At 39.5% G+C, this 25,937-nt stretch overlaps 1 protein-coding gene and 1 pseudogene across 2 annotated transcripts; one reads left to right on the top strand and one right to left on the bottom strand.

The window, feature by feature from the left end:
* Positions 1-6,254: 6,254 nt before the first annotated feature.
* On the bottom strand, positions 6,255-13,067 carry LOC114222228 (HLA class II histocompatibility antigen, DO beta chain). 2 transcript variants are annotated; one of them, XM_028120649.2, is made up of 6 exons: positions 12,897-13,067; positions 9,486-9,767; positions 8,745-9,026; positions 8,159-8,269; positions 7,863-7,894; positions 6,255-7,688 (listed from the first exon to the last, which is right to left on the bottom strand). In XM_028120649.2, exons 1-6 carry the CDS (start codon positions 12,985-12,987, stop codon positions 7,653-7,655), a joined length of 834 nt encoding a protein of 277 aa, XP_027976450.2. In that variant the 5' UTR covers positions 12,988-13,067; the 3' UTR covers positions 6,255-7,652. The 2 variants fall into 2 exon arrangements, with proteins under 2 accessions (XP_027976450.2, XP_027976451.2); XM_028120650.2 differs by having other exon boundaries at positions 9,498-9,767.
* Positions 13,068-18,380: 5,313 nt separating this feature from the next.
* LOC114222248 (small ribosomal subunit protein eS6 pseudogene) lies at positions 18,381-19,178 on the top strand (annotated as a pseudogene).
* The last annotated feature ends 6,759 nt before the right edge of the window (positions 19,179-25,937 follow it).

The following is a 25,937-nucleotide window of genomic DNA, read 5'->3' as shown; positions in this document are numbered from 1 at the left end:
GAGAGAAAGTAAGCTTACAGAAGATGATCCTTCAGACAGAAGCAGCACTAAACCACCCTGAATCAAAGTGAGTGGGAAACCAACCCAATAAACACATTATAGGTTTTGAAAATCACTCAAAAATGAACTGTGCAGGTATAATTCTAACAAAACATGCAAAATTTGTATGCTGAAGACTACATAATACTGAGAAATCAAAGAATATCTAAATAAATGGAGAGACACACTGCATTTATGGAATGAAAGACCCAACATAGTAAAGATGCCAATTCTTCCAAATTGATAAACAGGTTCAACTCAATGCCTATAAAAAATAAAACAGCAAGACTTCCTTTAGATATGAACAAGATTATTCTAAAACTTATATGCAAAGACAAGGGAACTAGAGCAGATTAAAAAAAAGAATGATAATGGGAGGAATCTCTCTGCCTGATTTCAAGACTGATTATACAGTTGGAGTAATCAGGACTGTGATATTGGCAGAGGTACACACACATAGATCGATGGAACGGAATAAAGAACCCAGAAACAGACCCATGCAATGTCCTGAACTGATTTTTGAACAAAGGTGCAAAAGCAATTCAACAAAGGAAACCATTCAACAAATGGTGCTAGAGCAACTAGACTACTATAGGCAAAAGAAAGTATCACACATTATATAAAAATAAACTTGAAATGGATCACAGACTAATATGTAGTGTAGAACCATAAAACTTTCAGGAAAATATCTTCAGGATCTAGGACTAAGCATAAAGTTCTCAGACTGAACACCAGAAGCATGATTCATGAAAGGAAAAATTATAATTAAAACCTTTTTCTTTTAAAAATTAAAACCTTTTACTTTTTCCTTTGGAAAAGACCCTCTTAAGAGAATGAAAAGACAAGATACAGACTGGGAGAAAATATTTGCAAATCATGTAACTGATGAAGGACTAGTACCTAGATTATATAAAGAACTCTCAAAATTCAACAATAAAGGGGCACCTGGATGGCTCAGTCACTTAAGTGTCCAACTCTTGATCTCAGCTCAGGTCTTGATCTCAGGGTCATGAGTTCAAGCCCTGCATTGGGCTCCACACGGGACATGAAGCCTATTAAAAAAAAAAAAAATTCAACAGTAAAAAAACAAACAATCCAATTAGAAAATGGGCAAAAGACGTAAAATGACGTTTCACCAAAGAGGAGATACAGATGCCAAATGATGACATGAAAAGATGTGCAACGTCATCAGCCATCAGAGAAATGCAAATTAAAACCACAGTGAGGGGCGCCTGGGTGGCTCAGTCGGTTAAGTGTCTGCCTTCGGCTCGGGTCGTGGTCCCAGGGTCCTGGGATCAAGCCCCGCATCGGGCTCCCTGCTCTGTGGGAAGCCTGCCTCTCCCTCTCCCACTCCCCCTGCTTGTGTTCCCTCTCTCACTGTCTCTCTCTCTCTCTGTCAAATAAATTAATAAAATCTTTAAAAAAAACACAGTGATATATCACTACACACCTATCAGAATGGCTAAAATAAAAAATGACAATATCAATAGCAAAAACAAGGTTGCAGGAAAACTGGATCATTGATACATTACTGGTGAAACTGTAATGTGGTAAAGCTGCTCTGGAGAACAGTTTGGTAGTTTCTTTAAAACCTAAACATGCAACCACTATGCAACCCAGCAGTTATCTCAGAGAAATAAAGATCTGTGTTCACACAAAAACCTATACAGGAATGTTTAGAGCAGTTTTATTCATAATAGTCAAAAACTGGAAGCAAACTGTGGTATATACATAGCATGTGATGCTAGCTAGCAATAGAAAAAAACAAAGATACACACAACAACCTGGATGAATCTGCAGGGAATTATGCTGAGTGGGGGATAAAAAGGTCAATCCCAAAGGGTTATACAGTGTATGATTCTATTTATATAACGTTTTTGAAACGACAAAATTATAGAAATGAAAATGGATTAACGGGTCCAGAGGTTAAGGAAGGAGTAGGAGGAGAAGTGGGTGTGGTTATTAAAGTGCAAGATGAGGGACCGCTTGGTGATGGAAATGTTCTGTAATTGGACTAAATCAAGGTCAATATTCAGATTGTGACAATTTACTATAGTTTACAAGATGTCATGGATACATGAGATCTCTGTATTATTTCTTATAAGTACATCTTATAATCTACAATTATATCAAAGTGAAAAGTTTAATTTTAAAAAGCATATTAAATTTTCAACAAAACTAGATGATAAGGTACATCCATGCACCTCAAAAGACAAGTTGGTGGGGGCAATCCACTAACAGTCACAAGATCTCCCTGGAATTAGTGTCTGTGCTGGAGAATGTGGGTGGAAACAACCAGGCGCTTGACATGTCTGAGAATAGGATAAATCCCAAACAGTCAACAGATACTCATTGAAAAACACAGCAGATCAATACAAGAGCAGCAGATGAAACTAGGAAGGACCCGCCCAATCCAATAGTGGTTGAACACAAAGGGCCTGGGTAAGGTTAGAAGCGGATGGAGCAGTCTCACCCCTAGGAATTGTCTAAACTGACCATCCAGGAACTTTTCCAAGGCAGGGCCCTACACTGAGGAAAATACTGGGAGTAGTGGCATCAAAATTGAGCCAAGCAGAAATAAGGAGATGAAGAAAAAGAAGCTTGAAGAGACGGATGGAAACATAGTCAGGAACTCTCCCAAGCAAGCTGCCATATTTTTTAGCATTATGCAAAAATAACAGGAGAGCTCTGTGAAGTGGGAAGTTATCCTGAAGTATGCCACCTTCTAAAATTCAAGGAGATCAATTTCATATAAAAAGAGCAACAGAAAAAGATTGAAGCTATATCTTCTACAAAGTTAGTGTAAATATGAAGAGAATATGGAACAGAATAAGATCCTTACAGTCAAAGCAAACCAGAAAAAGCACACCACCAAAAAGACTAAACCATAACCTATTTAGAACAAGTTAAATGTCATTAAGAAAGTGTTAGAAGATATGAAATAGCAACATAAATCAGAATTACATAGACAATAATACTGTATTATAAGATGTGCTTAATGATATACTAAATATTGCTTCAATGACAATCATACTACAATATATAAGTGTATCAAAATAACACACTTGTACACTTGAAATTTATAAAATGTAGCATGTCAAATTTATCAAATAAGAAAACAGTAATTTTTTTTAAATTTCAGAAATATGGTCACAGTACTCAGGAGATAATTAGAAGTAAAATCCACTTCAAAAATGAAGACTAAACTAGAAAGAACAGAAGAACAAATAGACACAATGAAGAAGGCCCCAAAAGAAAGAAAGAAGGAAAAAAGAAAAAATTTAAAGAAAAAAGAAATGAGAGGTCAAGAGGATTCAAAAGAAAATGACAAATATTGAAGATTTGCAAAAAAAAATCTAATATGTAAATGGTAGGAGTTTCTAAAAAAGGAAAACTAAAGAAAATACTAAAAAATATAATTCAATAAAATATTCCTAAAATAAAAAAGATTTGAACAATATATTGAAAGAGAATATGGCAGGGTGCCTGGGTGGCTCAGCAGGTTAACTCTTGATTTCGACTCTTGACTTCAGCTCACGTCATAATCTTAGGGTCATGGGATCAAGCCCGGGGTCTGATCCACATTGAGCACGGAGTCGGCTTGAGATTCTCTCTCTCCCTCTCCCTTGCCCCTTCCCCATGCTCTCAGTCTAAATAAATAAATAAATAAATAAAATCTTAAAAAAAAAAAAAAGGAAAGAGAATATGGCTTATTTGAGAACCTCAACCCAGATGACCAAAACCAAGATGTATTCTAATACAATTTCTGAACATTAAAGGAAACAAAAGCACTACCTAGGCAGCTCAGCCAAAACAGTAACTGACTTGATAATTAGATTAGCATCATATGTTTTGATAACAATGTTGCATGAAAATGTAGTAACATTATTAAGGTACTCAAGACCAGAAAATAGGAACCAAAGTTTTTATATCCAGCAAAACTGTCTTTCAAACTATTAAATATAAGATCTTCCTAGCAAGCAACTACAGAAAGAGCTTCAGACAACCACAATGACTATATGGGTAGTTCACAGCTTTTTGTGTCAGGATCCCTTTGCAATCTTAAGAATTACTGGGAACTCCAGTAATTACTGGGTGGCTCGGTCGGTTAAGCGTCTGCCTTTGGTTCAGGTCGGGATCCCAGGGTCCTGGGATCAAGTTCTGCATCGGGCTCCCTGTTCAGCGTAGAGTCTGCTTCACCCTCTGCTCCTCCCCCATGCTCATGCTCATGCTCACTTTCTCTCTCTCTCAAATAAATTTTAAAAATCTTAAAAAAAAAAAAAAAGAATTACTGGGAACTCCAAAGAGCTTTAGTTTATGTGGGTTATGTCAAGCAATACTTTTCATATTAGAAATTAAAACTGAAAAACTTTTAATATTTATTTGTTCATTTAAATAACAGTAATAAACCCATGACATGTTAACATAAATAACATATTTATGAAAAGCAGCTATATTTTATAGCACAGAAAAAAGTGAGAGAAAAAGGAATTTTATTACATTTTTAAAGATCTTTTTAAAGATTTATTTATTTAAGAGAGAGAAAGAGCACACCTGAGTCGAGGGAGGAGCAAAGGGAGACAGAGAGAGAGAATCCCAAACAGCTCCATGTGGGGCTCCATGTGGGGCTCAATCTCACAACCCTGAGATCATGACCTGAGCCAAAATCAAGAGCTGGAGGTTTAATCGACTGAGCCACACAGGTGCCCCTAAAAAATCTTTTTAATGTCTCAGTTATGACTCACTTGGTCGTATATTCTCCTACATTCAGTCCGTAACAATATATTTTTACAGACTGAATATGTTTTGGTTAAAACACATGAAGAAAATGTGGCCTCACTCAGATAGGTAGCTGGAAAGAGGGGAAGAAATTTAATAGCCTTTCCGTTACTGTGTATATTCTTCTTTGATAAGATACTAAAACTCAACAAATGGTAGATTTTTACAAATTAGTTGCAGTGTGGAATCTGAAATCTTATCGATGATCTTTTCATGATCTGTTATGTTAAAATTCATTGGTCTACCTTGTACTTTGGACCTTCTAACCATGATAATTTTGCAGTATCATGCATTGATCATTTGGAAAGAGGTTTAAAGGATTATGCCAATCTCCAAAATGCTGACACGGTTCACTAAACAATATGAAAAGATCATATTTGGTAATATCACCATTAATCTCATCCAAATAATCTTTATTATTGGGAAGCTGTGGCAAACACAAATTTTCCAAGATTTCAATTTTCTCTGGAAAACTGATTTTCACTTTCAATATCATTTTCTTTGAAGTGACAGCCTTCTTTTATTTATTTTTGAGAAAATGTCTACCAAACATACCCAAGGCATAATAACCATAGTGTGTCTGTCAGTCACTCTTTCAAGAAAAATGACAGTCCATTAGAAAAAGAAGAGAAGGCCAGTTTTACCTACAACTCAAGCAATTACACAGTGCTTTTCCACAAGATAAATGTCTTTCCATCACTTTGCAGCAGAAATGCTAATTTGTCACATCGTGTATTAAAAAGATGCCTATTTGAGATTCAAAAGTTAGTAAAGCTAATGATTTTTATTGCTTCATCAAGGCTATCTTTAAGTGAAACTGGTCTTTTTCAGGATTTTTCACTGCAGGTGCATGGCAGCCAAGGATACCATGACTACTTGTACAGTTCGGTGTTACTGCCTGGATTCACGCTAAGGCACCAAAAGTTTTATGCACCATAGATTTTGCATCACCAGTACAAATACAGTGAAAAGAGCAAATAAGATCTTGTTATTATTATTAAAGAAAGTTTTGACCTTGCAGATCCCGCAAAAAGTTCTCAAGGACCTCCTGGAGTCCACAGACCACAACTTGAGAACCACTGCACTCAAGGGACACTGACATAAGGAATAGTAGTCGGCAGTAAACATGTTATTACTCACAGAACTAAGACTAAAAAGGGAGCAAGTATCCTGTGTCATGGTATATGATCCATTAATCTAGATATAGGATGACTATAAGAAGGAAAAATGATGAGAACAAAGCAAAAGGAATATTAACTGTTTTCCGTAGTCATTTTGGTGGCTGTATGTAGTATGAGTATCATTATCCTCAGACAGCTGTGTGCATTCACTTGGTAAAAGCAAGTGAGTATGGGTGGATACTCTAATTGTAAGTATCCCTGTGTCTTTGAAAACCAGAATAGTTTGTGTGGAAGAAAGGAGACACAAGTGTAATATAGAAGGGATTAATTTTTTACTTATAGATACATAAATTTTATGCTTCTATAAATATGAATATTGCACATAAACATTTTGTTTCCACCAGAAAGACCTGATAATAATGACGAACTCCTAACTCCACATTACGGTCTTAATGACATTTCCCACTAAAATAAGCCAGGGCTTTCTAAAACAATAGCTGGTTGCAGGTCTGGGCAGATGTACCGAACATCTTGTCATATAACAGATGACAAAGAAACTATCAAAAGACTTGTGTCAAAAGGACTTGGGAGCCACTTGAGGAAGTTTCCATGCACCTAAGGTGATACGACTGAACTCACGGCTAAAAACTTCCATGAGCTAAAATCCATTGAATACATTCATATCCTTGAGCTTATAATGATACAAAAAACAAAAAGTAAAACCCAACCGCTCATCTTTGGATAATAGTAGGAACCAAATTAGCCGGAAAACTAATAAAGGTAAAGAGTTAAACACTGATCCTTTCTTTCCACTGTACCACTGGGCAACCCACCAGTAAATGAAGGGAAGTGTCTCTTTACGGAAGCAATAAAGCATATAAATGAAGAACGAATGACAGAATGAGGATATCCCCATTCTGCAGCCCCCAGGGAATGAAAGGGCCTAGGCCAAGAGCACCAAGAGTGACGGCACCATAAAAGGAGACACAACTGGACGGTCTGTGCCTCATGGTGAAAAAAACACACTGCCGCCTACAGACATGCCAAAGAAATTAAACCTAAGTCTATCCAGCCTCTGCATCCAGAGGCCAACTTGCAGAAAATGCAGAGGACAGAAGGACATGCTAAACTGCCTGCAGCTGGTAAAATCCAGACTGTGGGAAACTCTGCAGGTCAAATGCCCTAGGCTTTTCAAAATATTAATCATAAGGGAGGGAAAGGGATGCAGAAGAAACCAGTAAAGTATGAGACACAAAAGACAACTAAGCTATGTTGTCATGAATTCAGACTTGAGTGAACAGGGAATTAAAAAATACAACAAAGTGGTTACTCTGACAGTCAGAACAGGATTACTTTTGAGAGGACAGAGTGGGGATTCGATGGGTCTGAGGTACATGGAGACCCCTGCATGGCTGGTAAAGTTCTATTTCTTGACCTGTGTGGTAATTACAGGGGTTTTGCCTTAAATAATTCATTAAACTCTACATTTTGTGTGGTTATCGGTATCTCAGTTTTATTTTACAGTAAAAAAAAAAAAGGTCATAAAAAACAATGAAAAAGAAACACTGCCGCTGAGCGTTTGTCTTCTGGAGACAGTGGGGAGCACGGCTGGAAAGAGGAAGACGTGAGGGTAACTCACAGGGCTCCTTAGTCCTGGGCTCAAGCCCCTCGGTACTACTTCAGGCTCCAGGGCAAGAAGCTTTGGTTGGGACTTTAGCATGGTTGTGGTGAAGGAACTGTGCTTGAGACCTGCAGGGACAGTGATCAGGGTCTCAGGAGGGAACCCACCCTCCCATCCTAGAGACTCGGCACCCAGGGCCACCCAGCCAGAGCCAGCTTTACATCCTATCCCCAAGACATCTCCCTCTAGCCAAAGCGTTGGGAGAACAATCAGCCATCCAAAGACAAGGAAGAAGACATTACCTCATCACCAGACAACTGAGGCTCCACATATCCTGGAATGAAAGCAAGAAACAGAATGCCTCTCATTAGGACCAAATGTTGTGATTACCCTGAATGGTGGGGGGTGACCTGAAATATCAGAACTCCGTCTCTGCTGACCCACACCCCAAATGTTTCTTGCTTCAGAAAGGACTATCCTGGCAATTCCTGAGAAGTACAATCAGCCCTCCCTGCCTTGCATCTTTGAAATTGGGGCAAGTGGGAAGTGGGAGAAGCCACAGGGCAGGTGGTGGGGGACTCCTGAGAAGCTCATTTACCTTTCTGAGCCCTGAGGCAGATGACAGTCCCCACCAGAAAGAAGATCAGCCCAAGCAGGAAGGCTGCAATTCCACTTAGCATCTTTCTCCAAGAATATGCAGACTGAGCTCCTATGGGAAGCAGGTCTTAAAATTAGTAAAAAGCTCCCAATATTTGGTGTGCCTTCCCAGAATCCCAGAACCTGTACTGGACACCAAATTAAATGCTATCGGGAAAAGAACTACATTTAGAAATGGTTCTTTGAAGCCAAGGTTTGCACCCATGGAGTTTCTGTAACTGATTCTTGCAGCCCACAAGAATGCCCCATAACCTACTAAGACAAAGTATTAGAGGTCACTAGTTCCCACAGTTGGAAATAAGTGATGAGGTGATTAGACCTCCTTATTTCTTGGAAGATACAAGCATAGACATCTGCCATGTCTTTGCCCACCCTAACCCGAGGACCCCGATTTCCATGACTCCCTCAGATCAGGGGAAAGAAGAATGAGTGTTGGGACCAAGATGAATGCGGAGGTCACACAGGCCCTGGGCTGAGGCAGCATCACCCTGTGTCGGACCCAGAGAGTACAAGAAGCTGCTTCTCACTCCACTCCACAGCAACAGGGCTCAGCAGGCTGGGATGATTAACAAGGCAGGTGTAGACATCTCCAAGTTCAGAAGTCATTTCCAGCATCACCATGGTCTGGAAGGTCCAGTCTCCATTCCTGATAAGGCCAGTGGACACGACCCCGACACTCTCTTCCTGCCCATTCCGGAACCACCTGATCTTGATGTCCCCTGGATAGAAACCGGTCACATAGCAGAGCAGCAGGTTGTGGTGCTGCAGGGACGGGGTCCTCTCTGGATACACTGTCACCTCTGGTTGTACTGGGAGGGGGAGAGAACAATGAGACATTGTGAAGGAAAACCACCAAAAGCCAGGACAGGTTCCTTGAGAGACTATCTCTGCCCCTAATCTCCATCTCATACCGCCCAAGTGGAAACTGGAAATGGGAAGAAATCTCTGCCCCCAAGACTCAGAAACTGGGTATGTCAATGCCCCAAGGAGGAGTTAGGCCTTATCAGAGACTCCCACAATTACCCCTTCTACTTGAGAGCCCACCGTGACTTAAAGTCCTTGAGAACTTTGGGGGTCTGGGACCAAGACCACAGTGACCAGACCTGTGAGGATAATGAGTGAATCACAACTGGGGGGGACGGAACATATATACAGACTCTCCTGCTCGTAAGCCATTTATCCTGAAGCAGGAAATTGCCCATCATAAGGAAGTAAAGCCCGTGGTCAGGTTCACATGTGGCAGATTCCTGAGCCCCACCAGGCCTCACCTTCCACCTCACCTTTTCTCCCCACAGTGAAGGGTGCACCTAGCTTGTAGTTATGCCTGCAGAGGGCATCCACAGAAGCTCTACTCCTCTCCAGTATATCCGGCCGACTGTTCCACAGCTCAGCGTCAGGCTTCCCCAGCTCTGTCAATGCCACAAACATTCCCACATGGCTGTCGAAACGTGCATACTCTTCCAAGTTAAAAATAAATCTCACCACAAACTGCACTTTCTCTGTCCCATTGATGAAGTAACAGTCAGCCTTTGCTTGAATCACAAAATCTTCTAGAAAACAACAACAAAAAAGACTGTAAACCAACCCCCACTTTTAGGAAACCATACATGGTAAATTATGCCAGACCACATGGATTTGAGGAGGCTTTTGATCTCAGTAAATAGGTCACGGTAGCCTCTTTTCCCCTGGGCCTCACCCTGGTTCCGTTTAGCAAAGAGACATCCATTGTGGAAAGAAGCCCGAGGCCCATCCTACTGGGCCAGCCAAACAGAAGACATGTAACCTAAAAAAGGCAAGCCAAAGAGAGAGTCCCAAGAGACATAAACATTCATTCCGCAAATATTTTTTGACCGTTTGTGTTTTGCTGGCACGGTTGGTTTCTCTAAGCCAAGTTTTCAGAAGCCCAAGGTTTTAACTCCCCTTGTTATCAAGTCGAAAACATCCATCCCCAAACGAAATAATTCAAGAGTACTCTTGTCCTTAGCAGGTGCATTCTATACATTCCTTCTGGAGTGAAGTGAAGGAGTGATGGGGGGGTGACAGGGACGACAAAGAAATGCAGACCAGGTAACCATTTTGATGTGAAACTAACTTCCCTTCTACTTTTCACTCACTATGGGTTTTCTCCAAGAATTTTCTTTTGGATCTTTCCCCTTGCACTCTTTTTTTTTTTTTTTCATAAGAGTCAGAGAGAGAGAGAGAGGCATAGGCAGAGAGAGAAGCAGGCTCCCCGCCTAGCAGGGAGCCTGATGCAGGACTCGATCCCAGGACCCTGGGATCATGACCTGAGCTGAAGGCAGATGCTTAACCATCTGAGTCACCCACGCGCCCTTCCCCTTGCACTCTTACTTAGAGATCTCACCCCTCTGCTGGCTCTAATAAGGTAATGATTTCATTAACTTTGTTGGTGTGAAGTAAAATAATACGAATCCATGATTCAAAGAGTAATATTACCATCAGTATCATTGGCACTATACCTACCATGCCAGTACTACAAGAACATGGTGACAGGAAATATACAGTTAGCTTAAACCTTCTTTGGGGGGTTTTACATGAAATAGTGCCATTAAAGGTGGAATAAAAAAAATACCTAATTCCATTGTCTGATTATGATTTTCTACTTTCAGAGCACCTTACTAATGTTGATAGTGATTAGTTTATTCTTTCATACAAGGTCTACTCTGTTCATGTTCTTCAAGGTAATTTAACACTCAAAAATTATGTAATCTGTCCTCATTGGTAAGAAAAAGTATAATTCTTATTCACTGAGCGCACAGCGTGCTCTGGTCTGAGTGTTTGTGCCCCTCCCCCAAAATTCATGTGTTGAAATCCTAACCCCCAAAGGTGATGTTATCAGTAGCAGGTGCTTTTGAGAGGTGCTTGGGTCATGAGTGTGGAGCCATCCCTCACGAATGGGATTAGCCCTTATAAAGGAGGCTCCAGAGAGATCCCAAGACCCTTCCACCACATGACACAGGGAGAAGGTGCCACCTAAGAACCAGGAAGAGAGTCTCCACCAGAACACAGCCATGCTGACACCTTGATCTTGGACTTCCCAGCCTCCAGAACTGCGAGCAATAAACTTCTGTTGCTTATAAGCCCACCCAGTCTGGGGTATTTTGGAACAGCAGCCAGAATGGACTAAGACACAATGATATCTGTCATAGATTTGAAGATCTGAAAAATTTTAAGTGACAAATTGGTAAACAGCCCCAGGTTATGTTTCAGTTGATCTGAGTACTAGTTCTATATCCAGTAGTTGTACCTAGAACCACTTACCCTCCCTGACCTGCTTTCCATTGAAAACAACACTGAAGCAGAGCTCGAAAGCATAGTGTTAAGTGACCAAAAAAAAGCAGAATGTGATTCAAAGCACAATGACATTTATTAAAATTTTAAAATACACATGAAAAACAATACTAGATATTTGTAAAGGCCAGCCTCGTAAAGACACACCAGACACATTAGAATGGATCTTTAAGGAAAGGAGGGTGTGGAAACGCAGACCACGAAAGAGGAGAGAGTCCTTGCGGGGACAAATGATTGCCAAGTGCTGTGAATTCACTGGGTAGGATTGATGCAATTCTCTGTATGCCCTCGAGAACAACAAAAATAAAAGGAAATTCAAATGGGTTGATAAGGCAGGTTGGTCAGAAAAGATCTCCCTGCAGAAATGGCATGAGTTAAGGCTTGAAGGATAATCGTTACTGATCCTGAGTTGTAAATTTGCTTTCATTTCTAAACCCAGAGGCCTCCTCCGGGAACTACTGAGCTGAACGTTAAGGACGGCAGCATCCTTCTTGAATCAGCTCTTATCAGCTAAAGTCAGCTCTAACCTCCAGTGCTCTTCCTTCTTACAGTTTAAATCAGAAAAAGAAAATTATTTTTGGGTCAGATTTAAGATCTGAACTGACCTTATTTTTTTCATTTGTGTTGTTTAATGGACATTATAAGCTCAGAGAGGTTTCTATTCTGGGAGAATAACGATCCTCTCCTACCCAGCCCGCCCTCCCAGGTTTGTTCCTCTTTTGTGTTTAAAGAAACTTTGACGTTTAAACAGGCTCTGTTTTTAGCGCATTATATCCTGTTTTCTACTGATAAATATGTCTTCAGGGTGTAATACTGCCTCATGTTCGCACAGCCCATCTCCTTGGCTAGAAAAATAACAGCAATAAATACCCAGGAACCTGAGGACAGGCATGATGCATTCAACTTCTCTTATTTCTAAAAACTGGGGTCAATAAATGCCAAAAGAAAGAAACCCGTGTTTCCAATTTCTTTTGTCCACATGTATCCCAGTTGGACAAATGTAAAAACAGTTGCAATCATCAGAGCAAAATCCTGTCTGGAAAAATGGCAACTATTCTCAGACTGGCCCCAGTTGATACAGTTCTTGAGACTGACATTGGTACAATAAGGACTCTAAGCAAGGCAAAATGTTTCCCTTCTTCCTACCACCCTACTCCTTGAAGCTGCAGCTCTGGTACAGGAAGTTCCTTTTCCCATCAGTCCATTGTGTGTGGTAAAGAGGGGAGGTTTATTTTAATTTCAAAGGGAAGAACACTTTGAAGGCAGAAGCCAGTTCAGTCTGGTCTGCAGCCTGGACCTACAGGGGAAAGCATCCCTCCCCCATGCCCATTCTTGCATACACACCTGAAAAAAATTTGCTCTGGTCTTACCTGGAGAGTTTCTGACTTGAGTCATGGAGGAATCCAGTCTGATTACATTCACTAGCAGAGCCACCATCCATGGAACCCACCCAGAACTCATTCTGTAAGGAAAAATAAAAAATTAGACAGTAAAATCATCAACTTCTTCAGAATGGGGCTTACCCCCACAAAACTCAGTGAAAAAATATTTATGAAGAGTATGAATACCTTTCTGGTTTCCTCGGATTGGAAACTCTTCACACTGATAACCAATCATGATAGAAGAGTTTTACATCATTAGATGCTGGGTAGACTACTTTCATAAAGTCGTGTATACCACTCAAGAATTGTTTACCTGCAGAATCACTGATGGTAGTCTAATGTATGTGGGAAATGGACTGTGAGAAAAAAAATTTTAAAAATAGTGTACATAGTATGTGGTCCTAGAAGAACTATGCAGATTGTTTATTATACATTCTGCTATCTTTTAACCAACAAGTCTCTTCTCCTATGGGGTGGCTGACATTGCCAACAGAGTGTGCAAATAAAGCAGAAAGTAGACAGCATTCTGAAGCTTTTGCCTTAAGAGGAGTTAATGACGGGATTATCAGAAAAGAAATAGAAGAGATTGAGAACCACCTAGACAGTATGATTTCCTATAAACCAAGAGAGGCCCACAAAAAAGAAAATGAAGAGAAGATTCTCAAAAGAATAAAATGCTGCAAAAATGTTCAAGAGGGGGGCTCCTGGGTGGCTCAGTCGGTTAAGCATCTGATTTTGGCTCAGGTCATGATCTCAGGGCTCTGGGATTGAGCCCCTGATGGGCTTACCGCTCAGTGGGATTTTGCTTGTTTTTCTGTCCCTCCCCACACCGCCTCAAATAAATAAATAGAATCTTCTTAAAAAATGTTCAAGAGGATAAAATATAAGAAGGATAATTTTGTTTTATAATTAGTGGAGCACCAACAACCTTCACCGGGACATAGCGTATTAGAAACGAAGGCAGTAGATATAAACAGTCCTTCAAGAATGTTAGAAGTGAAAACAAGGGAAAAGAGGGGACTCTGACTTGAGCAAAAAGCCACACAAAAGATAAGTTACCTTTAAGAAAGACCTTAACAGCTAAATGGGTGATGGGTATTATGGAGGGCACTTGTTGTGATGAACACTGGGTGTTATATGTACATGATGAATCGCTAAATTCTACTCCTGAAACCAATATTACACTATATGTTAACAAACTAGAATTTAAAAACTTGAAACGGAAAAAGAAAAAAAAAGGAAAGACCTCAACAAGTTTCTCAGTCAAGTGGAAGGCATCTGTACATGGGAGAAATTGAACATAACGAGAAGAAAAAAGAAATTACCCCCAGAATTCTTAATGGAATCCAAAAAAGAGATCGTCAGACTTGGTTATAAAAAGGAACACTTGTTCAGAGACTAGAATGGGGACAGGGAGATTGGAGGTGAGAAGGAGGGGAATAAGGAAGTTCTAGTTGTATGGCTTCAATGGACTCCATTTAGGACAAGGCAAAAATCTCTCTCTTTTTTTAAAGATTTTATTCATTTATTTGATAGAGAGAGAGAGCACAAGTAGGCAGAGCTGGAGACAGAGGGAGAAGAGAAGCAGGCTCCCCGCTGAGCAGACAGCCTGACGTGGGGCTCGATCCCAGGACCCTGGGATCATGACCTGAGCCGAAGGCAGACGCTTAACTGACTGAGCCACCCAGGGGCCCCAAGGCAAAAATCTCTTGCTAGAAAGGAATTGGAAGAAAATCTATTTGACAACTACAGAGAGAAGGCTGCTTTTTAACCAAAGTAGTCTATATTATTATTTATTTAGCACAGAGCCATCCATGCCCAATATTATGGACCATGCAGTGATGACACAGACATGTTCCTTATTCTCAAGAAATGTGCAACCTAAACAGAGTGACAAGGGGACAATCTACTGTAATGCCAGGAAGAATGAGATTAATTTGCTAATGTTTGGGTACATGAGAAGAGTAAATTTTAACTTAATCTAGAAAGAGTTCATGATAAAGTTGATAGCTGATACAAGCGATGTAACAAGCAGAGATTTTTAGAATTAGGAACACCCAGTACATGTGGACAACAGAAAGGAGATAAACAGTGAAATAAAAAGTTTATCCAGAATCCCTTTCAAAGTCCTGATTATCTGCAATAAATAAATACATGCCTACTACTTCATTGAAAGGGAAAAGATATAATTTTTTTTTAATTCTTCACTTCCCAAAGAGAACACACATGCTTTGGCGGGTATGTAAGGTAGGATTATGATGGTAGTTGACCAGGACACCCAGGAATACTTGACTTAATAATACGCTTGGGAGGCCCTCAGGAAATCTCTACCCATAAGTAGTAATGCCAAATTGTAAATCAAAGACTGACTCTGTTATTAGCTGGTCAAATCTCTGCTACCCCAGGAGAAAGTTTTATGATAAGTTTCTCTGAAGCATGAAACCCAAGCAAGGTCTCATGTTCCCTCTTAAATCCATCACTTGTACTGCTAGCCAGCTATAAATCCTGAAGGATTAAGAACTCTCAAACGTAAGAGTAATAGCATAGGTCACAAAGGGATTCTGCTCAAGATGGCAGAAATAGGATTCAGAAAAGAGGTGAAATGCAACTACGTAACCTTTAAACACTGTGGCCCTCACACTCTTAGTAAACATGCCCTGCCCTGGGATCTGACCAATCAAAATAATAATTCCTTCTCCTGGGAGATCACGACAGATAAAGAAAAAGATGGGGAAGTGGGGAAGACATCACTAGTGTTCACCAACATCTTCTACTTCCTGGGCACATGGAAAACTGTACTTCCTGGTTTCCCAGGACTGTGTGACTAGTTCTAGCCAATGGTTAGTGAACAAAAAGGTTCTTAGTCAAAGAATTTAACTACCATTGGATGACTCTTCTCTTCTTCCCTTACCAAGTCAACCAAGACAGCCTTACGTTGAAATGGTAGAATCAGAATACAAAAGCAGTTTAATTAGCAGAGTCATTATGAAGAGGAGAAGCCCTAGAGAGTCACCCAAACCCACAACAGGTGCTGTATGAATGAGAGTTTTGCTTGATTAAGGCTCTGAGGGTGGTTACCACAGCCTGGCCTAACTTAACCTAACTAATATAGGACAAGAACGAGAATGTTGACCTGCCCCCTCCACATCCCTCAAGTAGATTTGAATATTCATGAATTAGAAGCCTGAGAACAGGCCAAAACTGGTAGACTCTGTCCACAGAGCATCTGACCCATGACTGTGGGTACTTCTTCTAGAGGCATATGGTTGTGTTGCTACCACTTGGGGGGGCACGTGTGGAGCTGAGTGAAAAGGTGGTAATCAGAAGGAGCTCAAGCCACTGAGTTTTAACTTCCTCCCTTCCTCCAACCCACACCTACCTTAGTCTTTCCCATGTATTTTATCTCATTTGGAAGTGGAGAAGAACATTCTACTTGAAGCTAAGTGAATGAGAACCTGACATTGATATTATCAGAAGCAGCAAAAGCATGAGAGGGTAATAGAGGCTTAAGTCCAAGTCTGGTTAGCTCCTCTGCAGGCAATACTGTAGCTGGGCTTCTCAAGGATGAGAGAGACATCTTGAGGAGAGAAGAAAGAGTGAGGCCTAGAGAATACAGATAAAAGGTGTGCCTGTATTTGGATTTAGAGGAAGAGAAAGAGTTGATAGATGGTAAGAGGTGTTGAGGGGAGACTGGAGGATGTGGATGCTGAACCAGAAAGTTAGGAGGGCTGCTCTTTCCTACTTCTAGTGTAAACGTGTTTAAGGCTCATAAACTCTAAAACCTGACTTGCCTACATCATCATCATAATAGCTAATATTTGTTGATTATACATTATGAGTCAGTTTTCTAAGCACTGTGAATGTCTGTGTGTATGGTGGTGGGGGATGAGGGGAGAGAGAGAGAGAAAAAGAAGAATAGAGAGAGAATCATAATAATAACCCTTTGCAGAGATATTATTATGATCTCCCTTTTATAGCTGAAGTAGTGAAAGAATAAACCAAGGGTCACATAACTAGTAATTCTATCAGCAGTGCTTTTTCCATTGCATGGTATTTCTTACTTGGGGGCCCAGGAAAGCTTTATTTCTACTCCTTCAGTATCCTTGCAATGATAAGATGCACAAAGGAGCAAAATAACTGAAGGATTTTATTAGAACTACTTGGAACCAGAATAGACCCCCATCATATCCTACCTCACAATAGGAAATCAGTGGTCTCATACATCGAAAGCAAAGAGTGGCATAGAACCTATCTATGGGCACTAAGAAGAGAAAGCAGTATCAACCTATGAATCTCCCTTGTCCGTGGCCTCTGACACAAGCATCAATTCATGCAGTTAGAAACTTTGTTGAATCAGTTCTGGGGGAAAGCTAAAAAAGGGAGAGGTGGTGGCCTGGCTCCTTTCTCCCATGTTTTTGTCTTCGTGTTCTACTTGTATGAGCTTGAAAAACAAGGTGGGGCATTCTGATCTCCCTCTTCCTGTCTGATTTTAGCCAAGAGCCCTACCTAATATAGATACAGGCTCTTCTGTGATTTTTCATTCAAATTTGTATCTTGCATCCCTCTTCCTCGTTCCCTCTCTATTCTATTCTCTAGGGAGTGAGAGAAGGTAGGTATGATAGATGTGATTGTTTCCTTTTGTTTAGAGAGAGAGCACACACTAGAGTGGGGGCAGGTGGGGGAGGGGCAGAGAGAGACTTAAGCAGACTCCGCACTGAGCGCAGAGTCCAACATGGGGTCGATCTCACAACGCTGAGATCATGACCTGAGCCGAGATCAAGAGTCAGATGCTTAACTGACTAGGCCACCCCGGCACCGCAATGTGATTGTTTCTTGAGAGAGGTATAAAATCATTATTCTCCCTAGTATCTGACACAAATCCCCTCCAATTACTATTTTGGTGACTTTAAAGTTGACAGAAACTGTTCATTTACATTCATTTTCCTCTTCCTACACCTTCCTATCACAAGAAACATAAACCACCTTGGAGACATTAGAAAAATATTCTGAGTTACTGAACAGAAAATGAAAACATAGGGGCGCCTCACTGGCTCAGTCGGTAGAGCATGAGACTTGATCTTGGGGTCATGAGTTTGAGAAAATGGGGTGCCTGGGTGGCTCAGTTGCTTAAGCATCTGACTTTTGACTTCGGCTCAGGTCATGATCTCAGTGTCATGGGATCAAGCCCCACATGGGGCTCCTGCACGCTCAGTGCAGAGTCTGCTTGTCCCTCTCCCTCTGCTCCGCCCCCTTGCACTGTCTCAAATTAATAAATAAGATCTTATAAAAAAAGAATTAAAACATATTTTTAGGGAACACTGTGTGTTGAGACACAGTTTAACTGAAGGAATTGTACTAAGAATTTTGCCAGCTCAAAATACTTGCTAAATCCTCCTTCAGTGCTGATACAGTGAGGGGAAAGGTAAGAAGGAAAGAATATGAGAAACAACAGAAATCGTTGGGGCCTCTTTTTCGTGGCGCCTCGGAGGCGGTAGGCTGCTTCAGGATGAAGCTGAACATCTCTTTCCCAGCTACTGGCTGCCAGAAACTCATTGAAGTGGACGATGAACGCAAACTTCGTACCTTTTATGAGAAGCGTATGGCCACAGAAGTTGCTGCTGATGCTCTGGGTGAAGAATGGAAGGGTTATGTGGTCCGAATCAGTGGTGGCAATGACAAACAGGGCTTCCCCATGAAGCAGGGTGTCTTGACCCACGGTCGTGTCCACCTGCTGCTGAGTAAGGGGCATTCCTGCTATAGACCAAGGCGGACTGGAGAGAGAAAGCGCAAATCCGTTCGGGGTTGCATTGTGGATGCCAATCTCAGCGTTCTCAACTTGGTCATTGTAAAAAAAGGGGAGAAGGATATTCCTGGACTCACTGATACTACTGTGCCTCGTCGCCTGGGGCCCAAAAGAGCCAGCAGAATCCGCAAACTTTTCAATCTCTCTAAAGAAGATGATGTCCGCCAGTATGTTGTGAGAAAGCCCCTAAACAAAGAAGGGAAGAAACCTAGAACCAAAGCGCCTAAGATTCAGCGTCTTGTTACTCCACGAGTCCTCCAGCACAAACGGCGGCGTATTGCTTTGCAGAAGCAGCGCACTAAGAAAAATAAGGAAGAGGCTGCAGAATATGCTAAACTTTTGGCCAAGAGAATGAAGGAGGCCAAAGAAAAACGCCAGGAACAGATTGCCAAGAGACGGAGGCTGTCCTCTCTGAGAGCCTCTACCTCTAAGTCTGAGTCCAGTCAAAAATGAGATTTTCTATGAGTGACAAATAAATATGATCAGACATCAAAAAAAAAAAAAAAAGAAAAAGAAATCGTTGGAATTTGGGGTGTCAGAAGCAAACTTGTGATCTTAGTCTGTGAGAGTCCATTTGGGAATGAGGAACCAAAAGGCTGGGCCCTAATCAGCTATCATTTGTTTAATATGACTGCCGGCTGGGTGGATTCACCCAGCATATTGATTTATGCTTACTATGTGACACCTTTCTCCTAGGATGGTTTTGTCCCTCACATCATCCTGGAAAAGTGAATGTTGGTGGTTTTTTGTTCTGCTAATTTGTTTATTTGAACTCATTATTCTTAGGAAATACCCACTGAAATGATCATATAATGAACTTTAAAAAGGCTCTCTAGAACAAACCCAACCCTATCTTGATGTGTTTTTTTTTTCAATTTGTGCTACATTCTGTTTACAACAGAATGTTGTGAATATTTTTAAGGATTTTTGCATCAATATTAATAAGTAAATCATCTATAGTTTTATTTTCATGCATTGTCATAGTTTAATATTGATATTATACTTACTTCACTAAAAGAACACATTTGCTGCTGCTGAACCATTTAATTAGGATTAGAATTCTCTTTTTTTTTTCTTTAAAGACTTTAATTACACTGCCCTAAATATCTGGACCTGAAGTTTTATTGGGGTAGCTCTTTTACAATTTTTCTTGCTTCTTCATTGGAAATTATTCTATACAAATATTCTACCTCTAAAGGGATTGGTTTTGGTATAGAGAATTATTCATTCAATCCAAGTTTTCAAGTTTATTTTTATAAAATTGAATAAAACAATTTCTTGTGGTTTTTCCCCTGTTCATTATTAATTTTGTCCTTGTCATTTCTTATTTTCTCTACTTTTTTAGTAGGGAAATTAGCCAAATTAGGTTTGTCAGTGGTTTATTTATTCTATTGAAATTTTTTAGAGCTTTTGAATTTATTCTATTTTTCTGTTTTCTAGCTCTTCAATTTCTGCTTTTATTTTTATTATCTGCTCCTGTTTTCATGTGACTGATTGTGTTGTTCTTTTCACTTAATTCACTTGGTTTCCTTCTTTCCTTTAATTGATTTAAGCAATTAAGGCCATGAATTCTCTGCTGAGCCCTGCCTGAGCTATATCCCATGAATTTTGATATGTGATTTTTAATTATTTTTCTAGAAATTCTTCATTTTTGTTTTTCTCTCTGATCAAGAAAGAAATGGTTTCTTTGAGTTTCAATGTGGATAAGTATTTATCTGTTCTGATTTTTTTATTATTACCCAGCTTGTTCCATTATGGTCAGAGAATAGTATCTATATCATTTCTACTTTTAGGAACTTACTGAGGTTTTTTTTGTACTGTAATATATAGTCCATTTTCATTAATGTTTTGCTGGAACTTGAAAAGTTGTGTTCTCTATTTTTTTGTTTTGTTTTTTCTTTTTTTATTGTGTTATGTTAATCACCATACATTACATCATTAGTTTTTGATGTAGCGTTCCATGATTCATTGTTTGCATATAACACCCAGTGCTCCATTCAGTACGTGCCCTCCTTAATACCCATCACCAGGCTAACCCATCCTCCCACCCCGCCTCCCCTCTAGAACCCTCAGTTTGTTTTTCAGAGTCCATCGTCTCTCATGGTTCTTCTCCCCCTCCGATTTCCCCCCCTTCATTCTTCCCCTCCTGCTATCTTCTTCTTCTTCTTTTTTTTCCTTAACATATAATGTATTATTTGTTTCAGAGGTACAGGTCCGCGCTTCAACAGTCTTACACAATTCACAGCGCTCACCATGTGTTCTCTATTTTTAATGAAGAAAGTTTAATATAGATCCATCAGATCTAATTTTATACTGTTGGAATATCTTCTGTGATCATACTTATTTTTGTCCACTGAGAAAAGTAAATTAAAATCACCTTATACTAATTAATTAAAATCACCTAATACATTTCTGAATATTTTCCTTGCATCTGCCTTAATTTCAGCTTTGTGAGAGTTCCTTATGTGCTATCTAGAACTTAAATGCACATCTCTTATATATTCATTATGAATTTTACACTTCACATTATAAAGTGTCTTCTTGTCTCACTCAACTTTTTCCATTTGAATTTTACCTGTTTAATAATGGTGTTGTGATCTCTGCTTCTTTTTTATTTGCATTCTTTTGCTATGCTTTTCCCATCATTTTATTTTTTGAATAAATGAATGGACCTTTCTGAGTCACTCTATTTTAGGTGTTTTTTTGTATATTGCAAACAGCAGTTTTTCTTTCAATCTAACCTAAAACCATTTTAATTTTATATATCAGTTAAGCCCATTTATGATTAACATAGCAAATAGGTGCAGTGTAATTTGTGATTTGTAAGTAATATCATTTTGTTCAATATGCCATTTATATGAGTATTTCTTTTAAAAAATCTTTCATTGTGTCTCATGTTTTCCAAATTGCAGTTTTTCAGATATTTTAAAAGGTGTATATTTTGGGGTTGTCCTGATAATTTTATTCTTATATAATCCAATAAGTTTCCTCTTTAGGTAGTTTCTATCAGTTTGAACATCATAAAAGTGCTAGCATACCTCCTCTCCTCTCCTCTTCCATTTTCATTGTGTTTACCTTTGTACTCTTAAAGTGTTCTAAATATGAATACTTGTTTTGCCCATTTTGTGAGATAGCTTTAGATTCCCAGATATTATAGACAAGGCCATAAATAAGCTTATTCTATATCCTTAATCATTTTTCCACTCAATCTACAATTATTGAGAAATATATTTCTGTTTGTCAATTTCTTCTAATTCTGACTATATTTTCCTACATATTTTGTGGTATCTTTGTTAGGTGTAGACTGAGTCTGTTTTAGTATAATGTTCTAGTGACATCTTGGTATCATTATCCAATGATCGTCTTTGTTTCTACTAATGCCTTTGCTCTTGGACTATATGTTTAGGCATCAAAGTAATGACAAAACTTGTCTTCTGATAGTGTCTGTTTCATATATCTTATTGCATGTTTTGGTTTTAAACTTTTCATGTCTTTAGGTTTTCTTTGTGATTAATATGAAGAGCGTGTAACTGGATTTTGTGATCCCCTCCCACGGCTTCACGCTTCACTTTCCGCAGTTTCATGACACATGGTCAACTATCACCCACAAGTCAAGGATCCTCCTTCTGACAACAGAAGGTCAGAAGGTCAATGGTAGTCTAATGCTAGGTCACAATGCCTACATAACTTGCCTCACTTAATCTCATCACATAGTCATTTTATCATCTCACATCATCATAAGAAGGGTGAGCACAGTACAATAAGGTATTTTGAGAGAGAGAAAGAATACATAACTTTTATTACAGTATATTGTTACATTTGTTCTATTTTATTATTAGTTACTGTTGTTAATCTCTTACTGTGCCTAAATTACAAATTAAACCTTATTATAGGTATGTACATATAGAGAAAAGCAAAGTATACATGGAGTTCAGTTACTATCTGTGGTTTCAGGCATCCACTGGGGGGTCTTGGAACATATCCCCCACAGAGAAGGTTAGGAGAGCTATATTATTAATCCAATCTGAAAACCCCTTTCTTTTAACTTCAAATTTAAGCTATTTATATTTATTAGGATTACTAAACTATCTAGATTTGTTTCTACTATTGTTGTGTTTTCTATTTTGTTATGTTCTTTCTTTGCTTTTTTTCTCCTTTCATCACTTATATTAAATTGATTACATTTTTAAAGTATTCTCTAATTTCCTCTTACTGGCCTAAGGATTTAAGATTTTATTTATTTATTTGACAGAGAGAGACGCAGCAAGAGAAGGAACACAAGCTGGGGGAGTGGGAGAGGGAGAAGCAGGCTTCCGGCCGAACAGGGAGGCTGATGCAGGGCTCGATCCCAGGACCCTGGGATCATGACCCGAGCCAAAGGCAGACGCTTAATGACTGAGCCACCCAGGCACCCCCTGGCTTAAGGATTTTAAATTCTAGTTATATTAGTTAAGAGTTACCCCTACACTTTTTAAAGTTTTTTATTTAAATTCAATTTAATTAACATATACTGCATGATTAGTTTCAGAGATAGAATTTAGTGATTCATCAGTTGCATATAACACCCAACACTCATCACATCAAGTGGCCTCCTTAATGCCCATCACCCAATTACCCCATCCCCCCACCCACTTCCCTTCAGCAACCCTCAGTTTATTTCCTATAGTTAAGAGTCTCTTATGATTTGCCTCCCTCTGTTTTCATCTTATTTTATTTTTCCTTTCCTTCCCCTATGTTCATCTGTTTTGTTTCTTAAATTTCACATATGAGTGAAATCCCATGGTATTTGTCTTTCTCTGACTGACTTATTCTGCTTAGCATAATACCCTCTAGTTCCATCCATGTCATTGCAAATGGCAAGAATTCATTTTTTTTTTGATGGCTGAGTAATATTCCTGTGTGTGTGTGTGTGTGTGTGTGTGTGTGTGTGTGTGTGTACCACATCTTCTTTATCCATTCATCTGTCGATGGACATCTGGGCTTTCTCCATAGGTTGGCTATTGTGGACATTGCTGCTATAAACACCGGGGTGCGGGTGCCCCTTCAGTTCACTATGTTTGTATCCTTTGGGTAAATACCTCGTAGTGCAATTGCTGGGTTGTTGGGTAGCTCTATTTTTACCCCTACATTTTTAACATAGCTGCCTAAACTGGCAACATCCGAAGTTAAACTCTACCCTCTTTCCAAATAAGACAAAGGCTTAAGAATGTTTTACTTTATCTGCCTCCTTCTCATGTTGTGATTGTTCTATCAGGGTCTTAAATTTAATGGTCATAACTGTTAGTGATTTTTATAGTCATTTTTCATTCCTCATTCTGATTTACCAATATTTTAGACAGATGTTTTGTTGTTATTGTTGTGTGTGTGTGTGTGTGTGTTTCTCATCTTTGCTTCCTGTGTCCCAAATTTTCTTGCTGAATTTAGTATCCTTATGTAAGTGGTAATAAAAGAAAAACAAATGACAACTACCATATGATGTCACTTTTTATCCATAAGATTGACAAAACCTAATTTCACAACATTCCATGTTGATGAGAATGTGGGAAAACAGATAAACTCATATATTGCTGATGGAACTGCACATGAATACAACCTCTATGAAGGCAATTTTGCAACATATATCAATATTAGTAATGTATAGTCACTTGGACTCAGCAACTCCCCCTTTAGAATTTTATCCTATGGATATTCTTGCACATGTGTATTATAATGTCTATACAAGGCATTGCTTATAATAGCTAAAGACTTCCAGTAACCTAACTACCCATCAATAGAAGACAAGCTAAATGAAATACGGTACTTCCATAAAATAGAATGCTATATAGTCATGTATTTCTAAGTATAAAAACTAAAGTTCAGAACAGTGGATCTAAGGACCTGCTATTTGTAAAAATAGGGAACAAGAACATATACACATATTTGCTTAAATATACATGAAATTTCCCTAGAAGGATAAACATAAAGCTTGGAGCATGGATTGTGTATGCAATCTCACATATGCATCGAGAAAAGTAAAATTAAACCTTGTTTCCCATGGCAAACCACGGGAAGGATGGGAGAGAGGGTTTCCTCTGCATAGCTTTTTGTGGCTTTTGAATTTTATATCACATTAATATATTGCCTATTCACATAAATCATATCTTTAAGAAAGAATAGTAGGAGGGTAAGCAGATAGAGGGAGTATAGGCAACTCTTCTGAGGAGTTTTGTAGTAAAGCTGGGCAGAGTCCACCTTTTCCAAGCTTGGTGACCCAGGCAATGTACCTAAACCTCCATTTTCTCATTCTTAGAATTGATATAGTAATATCTGCCACATAGGATTATCTTGAAGAAAAAGTACAAAGATATACATCAGGCACTTAGCATAGCACTTGAATGATTATTGTCATTAAAGTTATTACAATTCATAAGTCCATAAAACTCTAGGTTCAAAACCCAGTATTTCCTAGGATCACTAGATGGGCATCAGACTCAATCAGATGGGTGCTTTTTTGGCTCACTCAGCGCCAAAAACCAGGAAGATCTTTTGTTTTGCTTACTCCCTACTCCTTTCTCCAAAATTCTGACAACTGCACTCTTCCTCCTCTTGAACCACACTGCCATGTGGACTGCAGGTGGCTACCTACTCCGCTGGGGAATAAAGGACTTGAAATTCAACACCATTTCCACACTGGGCAAAGCAGATGGGGTGGGAGGTGGTCCAGGGGCTCCAAAGAAATCTATGAGAGTTTCTTAGGTTTACCCTCTCCATTCATACCATCCTTTGGCAAGAGTAAAATACAACCGAATGGGAAAGATGCCGAAAGTAAGTGAAAAGAAGGGGAAGTTAAGGGGCAGGCAGATCAAATGGTGTTCAAGGGGAGGTGAGGTGAATGAAAAGAACTAGAACTCGGGAACAGACTAGAATTACCCATATCTGTGGTTACCAGACAGACCACACTTGTAGGCATTTGCCGAAGTTCCACACTTTGACCTCCAGGGAACATTTCTAGAATGTGTCCCTGACATAAGGCCTACTTGGGAGTTTCCCTGAGATAACCAACTTTCGAGACATCCTAAGATCCTGAGGTCTGCTGCATCTTTCTGAACTGCCCATCTGGATGCCTGTTTTCTTCCCAGTTCAATCACTGAGTAGCCCTGTGATTTCAGGCCAGTTCTCCTTTCTGTAAAGTAAGATTTGACTGCTATGTTACTTTTAAGATGCCTTCCAGGCTTAAACTATTAGGA

Source organism: Eumetopias jubatus, unplaced genomic scaffold (assembly GCF_037043125.1).
Source record: "Eumetopias jubatus isolate StellerSeaLion01/CBP00866 unplaced genomic scaffold, mEumJub1_p1.0 scaffold_6, whole genome shotgun sequence".
NCBI classification, from domain to species: Eukaryota; Metazoa; Chordata; class Mammalia; order Carnivora; family Otariidae; genus Eumetopias; species Eumetopias jubatus.
Note: the sequence above shows the minus strand (reverse complement) of the source record. Positions and strands in the feature narration are given on the sequence as shown.